At 37.0% G+C, this 16,508-nt stretch overlaps 1 protein-coding gene across 1 annotated transcript; it reads right to left on the bottom strand.

Annotated features, from left to right (window-relative positions):
- Nucleotides 1–1,535: 1,535 nt before the first annotated feature.
- EV154DRAFT_580083 (uncharacterized protein) lies at nucleotides 1,536–2,816 on the bottom strand (the record flags this gene model as incomplete). Its single annotated transcript, XM_051606604.1, has 3 exons — nucleotides 1,536–2,044; nucleotides 2,507–2,543; nucleotides 2,616–2,816. 3 exons carry the CDS (start codon nucleotides 2,814–2,816, stop codon nucleotides 1,536–1,538), a joined length of 747 nt encoding a protein of 248 aa, XP_051451347.1.
- Nucleotides 2,817–16,508: the final 13,692 nt, after the last annotated feature.

Here is a 16,508-nt window from a genome sequence, read left to right as displayed (position 1 = left end):
TGTCCAGTAAGTTTCATACGTGTCCATACGCTCGGTTCTAACAACCCTTCTGTGGACTTCTCTGGTCATCATCCAAGGGCTGCTTATAAAAATATAATAAAAAATGTCATAGTTGACAAGAGCGGTTGCATGTAAAATTGTTTCCCTGATCCAAAGTTCAAACAAGGAAAAGACATCATGGTTGCCTTGGGTGCGGGCGAAGTCTGCAACAACGCGCTCTTCGGCAATGGCTACCTCTTGTTCAAGCGTTTGCTCTTCCAAATCGTACTCTTCGTCCATTGCACTGATTTCGTCCACCAAGGCATCGAAATATTGCTCTTCGTCTTCGAAATGTTCAGCGTCATCTTCCATCCAAAGTTGTTCTTGCATCATGTCGAAGAAAGTTTCGTCAATTGGGTTCATGTTAAATAGGTACTTTAAAAAAATTAAGATAAGCGAAAAGGAAATATTTTATTTTTTATTTTCTTTGATTTAATAAAATCACGTTGGTCCTTTAGTAGATTCGAAAGTGAAAAGCTGTCACGTCATCACCTGATCATTGAATTTTATTTTATTGTCTAATTTAAGAAATGGGGTACACTCCCAAAAAAGGCTCGATCACCATTCCGAATTTTACCTTGAGAGCACCTATTAACATCACTTTGACGTGCACTTTGTGTAATAAAAAGGGCGAGCGAGTTCGAGCTATCGTATTCGCAACCGAGCCGAGCTTAAGAAACTTCGAGCGAGCTTCGACTGGAACACGATCGAAGCTCGCTCGAGAGTTTCGATCTTCATTCCGAACACTATCCCTAACCCGCAAACAGCCAAATCGAAGGTACACATATATTATCTGAAGCTAAACTTGGTTATTTTGATATTAACACAAGACTTTAACGTAGTATTTTGCAACAGGGCAAGAGGCAACACGAAAAGATGTAGAGCGTGCGTTTGGTGTTCTCCAAGCGAGATTCGCCATGGTTCAAAGACCAGCTCGGATGTTTAAAAAGAGGGATATAGAAACTGTGATGAACTCTTGCATCATTCTGCACAACAAAATAGTGGAAAATGAACGCGGGCAAGGTCTTGACTTGATTTATACTCCTCATTCTGCCACACCTTCATCATCTCGGGAGGAGTTAAGATTTGATGAATTCGTTGAGCAGTACTTCTCGATTAGAGATCCCCATACCCACAGCCAATTACAAAAAGATTTAATTGAACATTTATGGCAAAGGAAAGGTAACATGTAGTTACATATGCCGTAAATTAATAAAAACTCGATACATACATACAAACATATATGAAAGAAAATAAACAAAGAACAAAGTTGAAACTTTTATATAATTTTGAAAACACTGGTAAAAGTATTAAGTATTTATACCAATCAATAATCAGCGAAGCGATGGATGAACAATCATTCCTTCGATCTTGGAAAATAGTTGTAGCTATTTCCAAAGTTCAATCGATTTTTTAATCCACTTCAAAATGTATTTTCTTTCTTTAAATATAAACTAATTTTTATTTTATAGATGTTATACCGAATTTTGTAACTCTTAATCTACCTCTTCGTCTACCTCTTCTTTTTCCCCAACTTCGTCTCCCCCTGCTTCTACTCCTTCTCTTACTTCTTCTGGTACCTCCACGTCACTCCAATCTTCGTCTTTTTCGGCTTCTCTCAGCAAAGATGATTCACTTTCCTTTTGAAGACGACGTTCTTCTTCCCACATCCGAGCCAAAATTCTCTTCTTCTGTGCGATCAGTAATTCACGATAGTCAAGATCATCTACGCTGTATATGTTCTTTTTCATAATTTCGTCTTCTCTTGTCATCTGTAACAATCTAATCCTTTCCCTGTTGCATTCAAGCAAAAGCTCGATGTTCTTGGCACTTCTACTTTCACTTGCGGCCTTTAAGCCTTCGCCGCTTGCCAAACGTTTCTCTTTCTTGCGACCAATGGGTCGGACCTCGTCAACGTCATTTTCCACAGCTAAAGAATTGATTGCCTTTCGCTTTCCTTTTGCTTTGATAGCAGAAACCTCAAGCATCGACTTGAACTTTGGTTCTGAACGAAGAATTTTCCAGCAGTGCCGCAAATTAAACCGCTTACAGTGCATCTATTTTACAATGAACAATTTTTGGCTCCGATTTTTCAAAAAGAAATAAAAACTCTATCTCCTCGATGAATTCAACAGGTATCCAAAATCCGGCTCTATTACATTCTTTATTAGAGAGTTCTCCACAAACTAATAGAGCCGGAATTTTTTTTTTCACACAAAATATTTTACAGATGGCAAAACAAAATTGGCCATTTACAGTGGGGAGACCCAAAGATGTCCGGGAGGTGTTTTACAGTGCAAACATTCATAAAAATCCAACGGATATAACCCGGTTAAACATTTTCCCGCGATAAATTACATTTCTCTGTCAAAAAATATGAAAATCACCGGTCTAAAAATCCGACTTTTAAGTTCTGAAAATGTCCGTTTTAACAAAAATTGTTCATTGTAAAATAGATGCACTGTACCAACGTCTTTTTCGAAGAGCACGTCTGCTCTGTCAATCTATTTTGATTGACTGGTTGGTAAGTAATCGATAAATTTACATTATAAACAATCATAATAAATATTACTTACCATTTCGTTGGGCCCAGAGCCACTGGGAGAAGGACCGTTTTGAACCTGGTCATAGAAAGAAGTGTACTTTAAAACCAGTTTTTGGATGGTTTTCCATCTGGTATAAAAGCTATCGTCGTCACGATCTACCAATACAGCGGCTTGATTCGTTGCAAAGTTCTCACGAAAGTTGTTCCTGATACCAGCCCAAAGGGTGGCCATTTTTTGTCCATTTCCAACGATTCCATCTTTGGATATGGCAATCCATGATAGATACAGCTGCATATCTTCTTTGGTAGTCCAGTTTGGTGATGACTTGCGCTTGGCGCTTGAGAGGATCAGTTGGCATTTTTACTTGTAAAATTTGAAAAATTTATGTGTGGAAAGAAAAATAATGATTTTTTTTTTTGGATTATTTATTGTTCAGATTTAAGCAATATGTAATGAAAAGTAGAAAAATAATTAAATCTAACGAGATCGCGGCCCCAGCCCACTTCGGTAATTTTTTGACCTTCGCTTCGCTACGGTAAAAATAACCTACGTTCCTGCTGGGGGCGATCTCGCGCCTGCAGCGGGCCACCGACGCCACTCAATGCTTATAAATGGGATAAAAATAGATTTTATTGATAATGATTATTTTATGTTTAATTTTGTGTTCGAGTTAAAACTTCGTTAAATACAACGTTGTCTGTGAGTGTTGATAATGGCGGCTCTTTCAGTAAGATTATCTTGAGGTTAGCAGGGTCACGAACCCGAGATAAAGCAACATAAAGTTGACCGTGCGTGAAAACGGGTTTAATAAGGCAGATTGCAGCGAAAGAAAGAGTTTGACCTTGCGATTTGTTGATAGTCATTCCAAATGCAGGTTGCACAGGAAATTGACGTCGACGGAGGGTAAATGGTAAGTTAGCATTATCTGAAGATATTAATATGATTCTGGGAATCAAAACAATCAGACCTGCTCTATCACCAACAGCAATTTCAGCTTCTATTATATTTCTTGTGAAGTTTCTACAGATTAACCTTGTACCATTGCAAAGACCTTCAGCAGGGTTGATGTTTCTTAAACACATGATTGGCTGGAATCTTTTAAGAACCAACTTATGAGGTGGCATTCCTGATGGTTTTACAGCATTCAACGATTCGACAGGGAAATTGGTTGCGCTTGAATTTTGTGTCTCTTCAATCGAGTCATCTGATAAATATACCATGGATATACCTGGTAATTTTTCTGTCGCCAACTCATTGATTTCATCAACTGTAGAATTATGCGCCGCAAGAATAGCTTTACTAACAATGAATTCTCTGTTCTTGTAACAGTCTCCAGCTGAAAGTGAATCACCAAAAACGTCATTTACAACATCTTCGATTGACTCTGCGTACGTTACAATTGAGGCTGGTATGGATACATACTGATCATAAACTTGACAACGACCTTCACCTACTTCTAAAAGATAATCTTGGAAAGGGGTACCATTGTCAAGAATCGAATCTCCAGTGAGCCTCATATTCCGCTTGAGCCGCAAAACTCGACAGTCTCTAAAAAGAACAGAGTTTATGACACATGCATCAATTACGTCCGAGCGTGAACCAAACTTAATGATTGGGAGTGTCTGTCTGAAATCACCACCAAGAACAACAACCTTACCACCAAAAGGAAGCTGGAAGTTTCCCGTAATCTCTTGTAGGAGACGACTGACACATTCAAATGTCATTTTGTTCATCATCGGAGCTTCGTCCCAAATAATCAACTTAGAGTCACTAATTACTTGAGCACTAATGTCTTGTAACTTGATGTTACATACAGAAGATTCGTCGATATCAATTGGAATTTGAAAAAGTGAATGTGCCGTTCGACCACCAGGAAGCAGGGTGGCAGCAATTCCGGAAGATGCACACGCAAGAGCAATTTCACCATTTGATCGTACCTTTGCAAGTAAGGCATTGTATAAAAACGTTTTTCCTGTACCACCTGGACCATCAATGAAGAAAAAAGAACTTCTAAAGGGGGCTGGGGTTGTATCAGGGTATCATAGATGGCCGAAACAATCTCGTCGTATATGACGCGTTGCTCAGCATTTAAACTTCCACCCTCGTCGCCTTCATAAACAGCTACGTTGACTAACAAATCATCAGCATCATATTGTCCAATTTCATGGTCATAAAAGCTTTGAGTTCTTGCCATATACGCATTGTAGGATGATGGATCGGGCTGAGGTAACTCTGGAAAATTTGCGATATCTTTTTGATTTTTCAACAACCTATGAGCAATATCCACAATTGTCTGATTTAAAATAATTTTGTAATCCCGTTCACTTAAGTCCACTGGATAACCTTGCAAATCAAGACCTCTGCCAGGAAGACCTTGACGATAGGTATATTCAAAATCAGCTGATAGTTTATCCTTATGATTATCCCAAATCTCTTTGTAATTTGGAACAAAGTTGAATATTAGAAGGATTGCAAATAATTCTCTGATTTTCACTGAACTATTGCACAACATAAACGCCTCTGTCATTGCTCTATCCCATTCTTTACCATCTTCTAACAAATTGAGTGCTTGGGCGGCTTCTCGAAAGGTTGGCCATGTTCTGGTACCTGTGGACTGGATACCGTCATCATCAAAAGTGGCAGTCGTCTTTAACTCATCAAAGCTAGTGGCACCCTTAACGTGGAGAAGAAGAAGCCTTAAACAATAACGTTCGATGTCAGTAGCAGATATAAAATACATTCTTCCGATTTGCGTAAATTTTTGATTATTTTGACGTTTTTTCCATAAATGTGTTTTGGGATCTTGGATATAGTGGGCCGGAATATCGTTGTAAAATACAGACCGAGCATCAGCATCAGTTGCATTTAGTTTAAAATAGGCTGTCAAAGTAGTATCTCTATCCATTGCTCGCTGAATTTCACTATTGTTAGCACCCTCACTGAAGGTCACATTTTGCTGATTTTGTAAATGTACAGCTAATCTTTTGATAGCTGGTTGACATGAATGGGTGCGTTTTCCCATGATACGCCAACATGCTTCAATCGTAGATACATATCGAACACTTAACCAATTTGATATTTCGTCCAAATCATCATCATCATTAACAGAAATAGCAGCTGGTAGTTCAGTTGTGGAAGTGACAGGCGGTGTTTGAGCAGGCATTACTGCAATTTGTGCGCGATCAGAGCCTTTATAAATATATTTAAAAAGATATTTGATTGCTTGATTGCCTGCACAATATTCGACATTGATATGAGTATTATACTTGACAGCAAGATACAGATTGTGAGGAACAACCCAACGATTATCAGCATGATATCCATTTTGAAACAAAACAAAGAGATTGGTGGTGCGTCTTTTGTACTTTGCAAAACCCTTTTCATCGATGACAGTGTGGGGTTGGATGTCTTTAGGAAAGTGCTTACTGCACATTTTTTCCTTATTATCTCTACACATGCGAACCTTGCCATGTGAATCATTTAAAGATATACTGCATGGTGTATGCATCATGTGCTTTGTGATAGTTTTATAAGCCTTAGGAAAACGGGCGGGATCAGGGATTTCAGCCGAGATATACTTATCGATATCTTGAGCTGTTCGAAGCTTAGAGCACTCAGCCAGAATAATAACAACGTGAGCGTGAGGTAAACCACGTTTTTGATACTCAATGACATGAATTAAGCCCTTAACTTTTCCAAATATCATTTTGTCTTTGATATCTGCAAATATCTCTTTAAGTTTCAAGTCGAAAACTCGACAAATTAAATCTGGGCGATCCGAAGGGACCTTACCAGGTAGTAACTCATCCGTAATTTCTTTCCAGTTTGGGTTGCAGGTTATCGTGACAAATAAATCAGGTTTCCCCAAAGCTCTAACGACAGCCATAGCATCTTGTTGCATTTGGTGCAAGGCCCTTGGTGAGCCAGTATGACTGGAAGGCAATATGACCCTTTTACCGATCGATTCTCTACTCATATCTCCACCAACTTGCATATCGGCTAATCCAGAATAAAGCTCTGAACGTAGCGTACTTTGATTTGTACGTAAATAATATAATCGTCGTCCCTCTATCTTACAATACATATCGACTATGTACAAATGAAAAAGACGGCCAAAATGACAGGTCATTGTTTCCCCCGGTCTCACTTGTAAGCGATGTTGATAAAACTGATTCAACGATACTTTCTTTTGCGTCAGCCTGTTAGAACTTAAACTTTGTTCATCTCTCTCTAGATTTTGTCGAATAGCCTCATCACCCAAGTTCAATTCTATCTCTGTATTCCATCCATCCTCGCCACTTGGAAACATTAATGCAAAATGTAAGGAGTCGTAAGAGCGATGGCAATCATTCATTTTCTTAGGAAATCCATTTTCTGTCGAAAAGATAACCACTTCTCTACTGCCTCGGGTACTTTCATCAGGAATCGTTGCATCTGCAATATATGCCGCAACTTCATCCGCCATTGGTAAATCATACTGTCGACCCAGTCCTGGGTTACCTCGCACATAAACATAAAGGTCTTTAACAACCGGCGTCCCATCCACTATTTCTGTAGAAAGTCTCTTTCTTGCGCTATCAAACAAATTTGCATACGGAGATACTTCATCCATCATTCGATTCAACTGGGATACTAATTGACGGTCCAACACTTCGTTAAAATCTATATGCTGTTGTATACGTAGATTAGGATCACTAAAATAAACCTGCGCAAAGACAGGTTTTCTTCCTTCAGTAGCTGTTAATGACGCAGATCGATGGTATGTTCCTCCCTGAATTCTAAATGTGAACGATCCTTGATTCGATCCACTGAATATCTCATCTTCATGGTCTGCTCCAAATGAGGTGAACGCGAACGCGTTATTATACATTCGGATATTCTTTCTGAATTCGGTACTGCAAGGATGATCACCTGTTAAAAGCTTCTGCATAAGTGTAGTAGGCATATCCACAATATCCACATTTTACTTTTCCATTACTGCAGCAAAAAGAAAAAGATTGATTTGTTGATTGTTCTTCTTTGTATAGCATGGCGTGACAGTGAGGGCATTTTTGTGTCATCCCTTGTAATATATGACGACCAAAAAAGTCAGAAGTTGCGTCTTCACGGTAGATTCCTCTACGCTCACGGAGTAAATTGGTCTCTTCAAAATTGTCATGACACGCACGATTAAGGTTATGATCTCTGACTAAAAAAAAAAAACATGTCAGGGTTAAACTATCATAGCTGCTTTTGCATTTAATTTTACTTGGAGTGGCAGATCCTGAATTAGGTGAATCAGCATTATTGGTGTTTTCATCTGCACGTGTATTTGATTCCTCATTCGATCCTCGGTTACTGTTATTAAGTCTGGGCGCTCTGGGAATATTTATACGACTTGCTCGTTGTCTCGGTCTTCGGGTAGTTGATTCGGTTGCAATGCTTCTGACTCTTCCTCGATTTGGTTGACTGATTCCATCAGATTGAACAAAGTCATGATTAACAGAAGACATTTCGGTTTGAAAGAAGGAAAAGAATAATTATCAGCTTTCTTTAAAATTTATTGTCGCGACAGCAAAATCTGGATATTGTGTTACAAACACTGCCTGGAAGAACATACAACCACATACACATTTCTATCTTGTTGGTCGGGACTTACAGCCCCTCCCAATTCACTCAATGCTTGTACACATTTTTTCACTCAGTGTTTTATGTACTGTGTAGGTCGGGACTTACAGCCCCTCCCAATTGACTCAATGCTAATACACATTTTTTCACTCAGTGTTTTATGTACTGTGTAGGTCGGGACTTACAGCCCCTCCCAATTGACTCAATGCTAATACACATTTTTTCACTAAGTGTTTTATGTACTGTGTAGGTCGGGACTTACAGCCCCTCCCAATTGACTCAATGCTAATATACATTTTTTCACTCAATGTTTTATGTACTATGTAGGTCGGGACTTACAGCCCCTCCCAATTCACTCAATGCTTGTACACATTTTTTCACTCAGTGTTTTATGTACTGTGTAGGTCGGGACTTACAGCCCCTCCCAATTCACTCAATGCTAATACACATTTTTCACTCAGTGTTTTGTGTACCGTGTTGGTCGGGACTTACAGCCCCTCCCAGTTCACTCAATGCTAGTACACATTTTTTCACTCAGTGTTTTGTGTACCGTGTTGGTCGGGACTTACAGCCCCTCCCAGTTCACTCAATGCTTGTACACATTTTTTCACTCAGTGTTTTATGTACTGTGTTGGTCGGGACTTACAGCCCCTCCCAATTGACTCAATGCTAATACACATTTTTTCACTCAGTGTTTTATGTACCGTGGTGGTCGGGACTTACAGCCCCTCCCAGTTCACTCAATGCTTGTACACATTTTTTCACTCAGTGTTTTATGTACTGTGTTGGTCGGGACTTACAGCCCCTCCCAATTCAGTAAGTGTTTATTATACTCATACATGTCTGTTGCTTCGACCTGCGCTTCGCTTGGCCGCGCAAAAAAAAAAAAAAAGAAAAAGAACAGTCCGAATTACCATATATAGTGTTTAGGACAAAAGTATAAATAATCATTATAATATTGATACATGTCTGTTGCTTCGACCTGCGCTTCGCTTGGCCGCGCAAAAAAAAAAAAAAAAGAAAAAGAACAGTCCGAATTACCATATATATTGTTTAGGACAAAAGTATAAATAATCATTATAATATTGATAAAAAATTAATGCACTGTTGGGAATGCTTTTAATTAAAAATTGTATTAGATCTGATATAATCCATTAATCTAATCCACGGTTGGGAATGCTCTTACAGATTATATATTGGGGATTATATTATTATTGGTTGTTTTTGATTCTCATTAATCTGTTACTGATGTATCAGCTAATGAGAATTTTTCACTTAATAATTTGGGCCAATCGATATAAGAAAGTATTGATTGACTTAAGACCATGTAATTCTAATTGCCATGTTTCAGAAGATAGAAACAAGCCACTTCCTATTCCTTACCAGATTCAATCTCCCAGATGTTTGATATAAAAAGCGTCCTCCCTTTTTCGATGACTTTCTCTCCATAACTTTAATAAAAGATTAATAGAGACTCATTTCTTATTACTTCTTTTTTATTCTGTTTTATCTATTTTAATATCTCAAACATCACAGAGTTATAAATACCGTGAGTGTGTTCTACTGTCTTGTCTTTGTTGCTAATATGTGTCATTGTACAGGCGCTTTTGTTGACTCTGAACGTATACTCTACGGTCACTTTGCATTGAATCCAAGACATGACAATTCCGCAATGTTGACAGTTGCTGCCCTTAACAGAGGCAATTTTGACAGGAGGTCGAGTAGCCTTTTGGTAAAAAGGGCAGCTACTTTTAGGGCACTTGATAGCACCTACGCAAGACTTAACGATACGACGATCGTATTTATGTTCTGTAGGATTCTAATATTCGGGACTTTTATTTTTGTTGGGTTTATAAGAATTCGCTTTCGTCAATGACCAACCAATGTCAAGGTCAAAATTCTCAAAGCTTTTGGTAGACTCGTTATAATGAGCATACCAAGTCTCTTCCAAAAACTCCTCGGGAAAATTGCTTTAAACGTCGTTTTAGTGACGTTGTTGTCATAATTAAAGTAATTAGTGAAAAAGGGTCAAGACAAAAAAAAATAAAATTTCGCGAAGTACATTGTGGCTTTTCTTACACCCTCCGGGGAATGATTTTTCCGATATTACACCCTCCAGAACAATAATTTACCGAAAAATTACACCCTCGAGATTACATCCATTTGCCCCGCACCCTCTAAAAAAGAATTTTTATATTTGTTGGTAGATGGTAAATGATTTTCCGAAAACAGGACTGTGATTCCTTTTTTTTTTTTTTTTTTTTTGAGCACCTGTCTGGTTCACGCGCTTGATAAGAATTTTTTTATTACAACCCTGAACTAATTATGTCATCTAACAATATGATATACTCTTTAACAAACATTATGGAAGCCCTTACTCCTTCAACTTTGCCCGGTGTAATGCAGTTAAATACTGGCGTAACAATTAAAGTAGAATCAGCTAGCTGGAAGGAATGCCTGGCCGAAATCAACGAAGCCTGTGCCTATGGCTGGAGAATCACTAATTCCAACAAGCAACCCATGGATCTCTCTCTTGAAGAAGCTAAAGCTAGAAGCATTTCTCTCCGTTTCTCTCAACAGTATTGCTGTCATCGTGCTGGTACTTACAAGTCTGTTGCCAAGGATCGACCCGTTTAAAAAAAATCGAAAAAGGTTGACTGCAAGTGCACTCTCCGTGTTAGAAGCTTTTATGCTTATCCCGAGTTCTATGAGCTCATTATCGAAAAGGATCATACAAACCATGTTCCTGGAGATTTTATGGACGATATTCGCACTCTTTCTCTCCCAAGAGACCGTTTACATGAGATTTTGCAGCAGCTGAAGCATTCATCAAAGACTCCTCGTCAAATTAGAATTGATATGTTGAAGGCAGCTGACTCTTATGGTCGCAAGTCTCATCGTAAGGTTAATTACCATGATATCTGGAACACTATGAACAAGGTCAGACTATAAACTCAGTATTTATGGAATATTGATATTAACAATAACGCGTTTTAGGTTGATAAGGAGATGTATCATTTTCATAAGGATCATATGGTGTCTTTTAAAATTTGGATTGAGACAAAACTGCCATCTGAAGGCTACGAATGCTTTACTGGAAAATTGGCATACACTGAGGACCCATCCTTGTTCGCCTGTGGGTTTGTCTCCCCCGATCAGAAGATTCGAATGAAGAATTCCAGTGCGTTTTGTTTGGATGCCACTCATAGTATTTCCAGCAATATGGCCGATATTTTGTATACTTTGATCATTCGTGATAATAGCATTGGCAGAGGATGGCCAGTTGCCTATATGATTACCAATGATCATGGCACTGGACCAATTGTTGAATGGCTTCAGCATTTGAGGGATGCCCGTCTTTTGGTTGATCCTGAACAATTCACCATTGACTGTTGCCAGGCCGAGGTAAATGCAATTACCAACACCTTTGATCCAGCAAAGACAAAGATTCAGTACTGCATTTTCCATGTGACTCAGGCTTGGAACAAACATCTTGCTTCTGTTTCTGTTCCTGGATTTTCACCTTCTCAGAATAGAGTGCTCAGAGGTGAAATGATGAGCTATTTACAAAGCATCGTATACGAAGAAGATCTTGATCAGTTCCATCAAAAGGTTATTGGTTTCCAAGAAGAGTATGCCGACCAAACCAAGTTTATGGACTACTTCGTCAAAAACTGGTGTACTGAAGACAAGTTCAAAGTTTGGAGTAGATCGTACAAAGACATCCAGTTTTCTCATATGTTGACCAACAACTTCATCGAATCTTGGCACAATCAATTGAAGACCGTGTTTTTGGGCCGAGTTAGAAACAAGAGACTCGACAAGCTCGTTTTTGTTTTGGTCAATGATGTCGAGTATTACCTCCTTCAAGAATTTGAAAGGGTTATTCAGGGTAACGGTGCGATGTCACCCTTCTTTAAGCAGCAAAGAATCAGAGAGCTTGAGGCTGAGGAAGTTGATGATGAGGATAGAGAGAGAATGGTTGGTGGTCCCTCGGATGTAGATGGTGAAGGAATCAGAAGGTATCAGGTTAGCTCCTTTGTCGATGTTGCTTCAATCGATTATTCAATTGAAGTAACCATTGACAATGTCATTATGTCTTGTTCCTGTTACGATTTCGGCAAACGAAGACAGCCATGTAAGCATATGTATTTGTTGAAAAACCATACTAACTTTTCATTGCATTTTCCTTCGTCTGTCAACAACTACGTTGTTGATAATGTTCCTGTTTTGGAGACGGCTCCTATGGCCACAATCATTCAACAGGATCATAACGAAGAATTAAAGGATCATTTCTTAGATAACGTGGCCACATTAAACCATTCTCGATCTGATTTAACACGTCTTTTCAAGTATATGACAAAAGAAGAGGCAACGGTTGTAGATGAAATTTTGCAACGTACTATGCAAATCACTCAAAGAATGAAAGATAAGTATGAAACACATTTCCGTAGATCAAACACGCAACTTTAAAATAAATTTTACAATTTTTCTTTACAACTTTTAACTTTGTAATTTGCCTTGAGAGTTTTAACTTAATGATTTTTCTGATTTTTTTGTCAATTTATTTCGTGGTAGATAAGCCTCTTTTTCGGAAAATCATTTACCATCTACCAACAAATATAAAAATTCCTAAAAAAAGGCACTACATTTTTAGTCCGACCGGAAAATGACCCATTTATTTAGTGAACCGCTGCGGATGCTGAAAAATACAACAAAGAAAATAATCTATAAGACTAATTATTAACCGGATTGCAAAATAACTTGTTTTTATTATATATAAAAATAAAGAGTTCTTTTATACACATTGAACATAACCATAACTGTAAACGGGAAAACTACCATCGTGGGTAGATTTCATTATAAATCATCCAAGCTGTCAATATCCCGCAAGGTACATCAAGGATAATATAAATAACGGTCCATAACAGGGAAATTCCCCTTAGTGCTACGTGAATTTTAGATGAGCAGCTGACATATGTCAAAATATGAAAGATGATAAATTACTTCAATCGTCGGAGTATACCAATACTGTGGTGTATATACTCCTCGAATACAACAGATGCTCCAATTGAATATAAAAAGGATCTCTATTTTTATCACGACAAACTGTGGTGGTCCACCTACTGTTGTTACTAATCACAACATAAAACAATATTAAAATTAAATCTCATTTCATCACCCCATACATTATTACATCATGTGGTGATCTGCTATATTGTTGCTGCATTAAATAAATCCATATCTATGACATCAATACATTAAGAATGATTAAGAAATCAATTACCCAATAAAGATAGTTAGTACTATCATATCACAAGGTTACAAGAACACAGCGACTAAGGCTTACTAAAGATATGGAAGTACAATTTGTCTAAGATGACAGTAATTCCAAGTGTAACATATTTACAAAATAAGCAGTTAAAGGTAACAGGATACACAGTGGGAAAATGATAACAACTGTAAAGATCCAGTCTGTGACTTTGTAACACCCTTTAAATCCCTTATCAAAAACAACATGTGGTCACACAAGCCCTTATAACAAATATAAATATCCTTCCAAAATTCAAATAATAAAATTCATACTTCTCTTATCTCAATTTAACATCTATTTTTTCAGAGTTGTTTATCGCTCTTTATGTTTTATTTCTTCTTTTCTTCCTTTTTTTCTTCTTTTCTTCCTTTTTTTCTTCTTCTCTTTTATTTATATATTAGAAAACATCTGTAACATGAAACCTTCAATATATAGCACGATCTTGTATAGTAAACCTCTGTAATAAGAAACCTACATACTTCAACCAGTCGTAATAAAAACTTCACTTCATAAAAACTTAAATACATTATTATATTAAAATTATTGGAATCGTAACTACGCAGTCACAAGGCGAGCTAATTTTCAGTCACAAAAGTTAAAAATGTTAGGATTTTTAATGGGGGTGCGGGGGGTTTGGGGGGAGGGGGAACCCCTCCACCCAAGAATACGGCCCATAGTATTAGCATGAAAGAGCTTATATTTTATAAAACAGTATTTTTTTTTTTTTTTAACAGTGTAATTTTTAAGCAGTGATAAAAAAAAATTGGGGGTGCGGGGGTTTCCCCCGCAAGAGGGGAGGGGGGTCTGGGGGGAGGGGGAACCCCTCCACCCAAGAATACGGCCCATAGTATTAGCATGAAATTGTTACCTTCTGAAAAACAATGTTCCTTTTTTTTTTCTACAGCATAGTATCTTAAAGTATAATTTTTTTAATACCGTGAATTTTTTTGCAGCCCTATGTTTTTAAAGCGTTATTTTTTTTTACTTCGTAATATTTTTTAGCAGAGGTACAAAATTAGAGGCTGGGAAAAACCCTCCTTCGAAGAATGCGACCCATAACATTAAGCATTAAACTGAAAAAAAGAGCGTATATAAAAATTGACTATCTTGGAGAGAGTCACAATATAAAAGTGACTTTTATTGAAAAAGTCATTCAAAAAAAAAGTAACTATGGAGATTTTGTGGCAAAGATTACCCTTCGCCCCAGTATAGCGGCCAATAGCATTAAACATTATATTATCGAGATTAGAGAAACAGTCTATGAACACGTTTGCACAAAGAATATGTTATTATTCGAGAAGAACTGAAAAATTGTTCGTTTTAGGTCGATGGAGGGGTCGCCTTTGAAATTAATATTTTGGATTATGAAGTCTTTCATTATGAAGCAAAAACATTGCGCATAAAATAGTTAATCAGATATATAAACAATTAATACTTTTTGCGTACATCAACTTTCTAGCCTGGGTTTAGGGATATCGTCTTTTATTTAAACATGTAATGAGAAACATCAAAGTTTTCTCCAGTGTCAAACTGATAATCAGCAGTGTAGCTTAAGCTATAATGGCGCGTGGGCTTCATGGTTAATTAATATATGTTAAGTTTTGATTTCAAAAACAGGCCTGCGGCAGCACAAGGCTTTTTCAAACCAAACCAATGTTTCGGTAAAAATTTGACCTTCGCTGCGCTGCGGTAAATTTTTGACCTGCACAATGGTTCGGTACGCTGCGCTTTGAAAAAGCCTCGTATATACTAGAAAACCTCTGTAATAAGAAACCTTCAGTATAATATTCGATCTTGTATAGTAAACCTCTGTAATAAGAAACCTATATACTTTAAACAGTCGAGATTAAGATCCTTCATCTATTTTGTTTATTCTAATTTATAAGAAAATCTCTGTCAAAAGAAACGTTCTATAAATTATTAGACCTTGTATAGTAGACATCTAATAAAAGAAACATACATACTTCAAACAGTCTAAGTAAACCATCCCTTAACTCTTATATATTATTCTTCTACTTTTGAAGACATAATATATCTATCATCCTAAATCAAAACTATTGATTTCTTATCCTAATACTCAACTTGATGTAAAAGTTCAAACAGTATTATTATCTTCCTAAAGCCTACTTTATTTACTACTCATCAAAAGGCGTAATCAAACCTAATAACTTGATTTGGTGCTCACTACAAACTTTACAAACTCCTACATAAACCACTTTAAACCAACTACCAATTTATAATACAACTTCAAAGATACACTAAAGATAGTGGCACAGCAGATAGTCTTTTTTATATAAATACTTGTTCATTTTATCTCATAATTAAGACAATCTTATAAAACAGTCTCAAATTATTCATAAACTGCCTTATAATTTTTACTTACCTCTAAACACAACACATCACAACACGAACTAATTTCTTATGCATTATATCATATCCAACTACAAGCACTATTTTAGTACTGTGTAACTTATCCATCAAACTAAATTCATAATCTGATTTCTCTTAACATATATAAATATGCAAACTTGATAAATCGATGACAATTTAGGAGAAATGACAAGTAAGATTAACCAGATTGCAAAAATTAACTGAACTTTTATTAACATAAAATTTAGGGGTCCTTTATATACATATTGAATTCGACCTCCTTCTTAGACAGGGCTAGATGACAGGCAAGATTATGACTGACACGCCATATCTTGAAAGTAAGTAATCCAATAAGAATCATATAATAGAAGAAAGGATGGTACACGTTTCTGTAATAGGTCTGTAGTGTCACTTGACGCGTACATTTAAAAGTCATCAAAGTACATTCAAAAATTTATCGTCTTTGTACTTTTAAACCTAGCTTGTCATTGGTCTCCGCTAATCTGATTAGTACAATATATTAATAATGTCTTTTTAAAATGATCGTAATGGATAAAAATATGCTGTGTAGATCAAGCATACATGAATATATAAAGCTCGATCACAACAAAACTGCTAGTTAGAATAGAACC

Source organism: Mucor mucedo, assembly GCF_025094135.1.
Source record: "Mucor mucedo strain NRRL 3635 chromosome Unknown EV154scaffold_190, whole genome shotgun sequence".
In the NCBI taxonomy this organism is placed as follows: domain Eukaryota; kingdom Fungi; phylum Mucoromycota; class Mucoromycetes; order Mucorales; family Mucoraceae; genus Mucor; species Mucor mucedo.
Note: the sequence above shows the minus strand (reverse complement) of the source record. Positions and strands in the feature narration are given on the sequence as shown.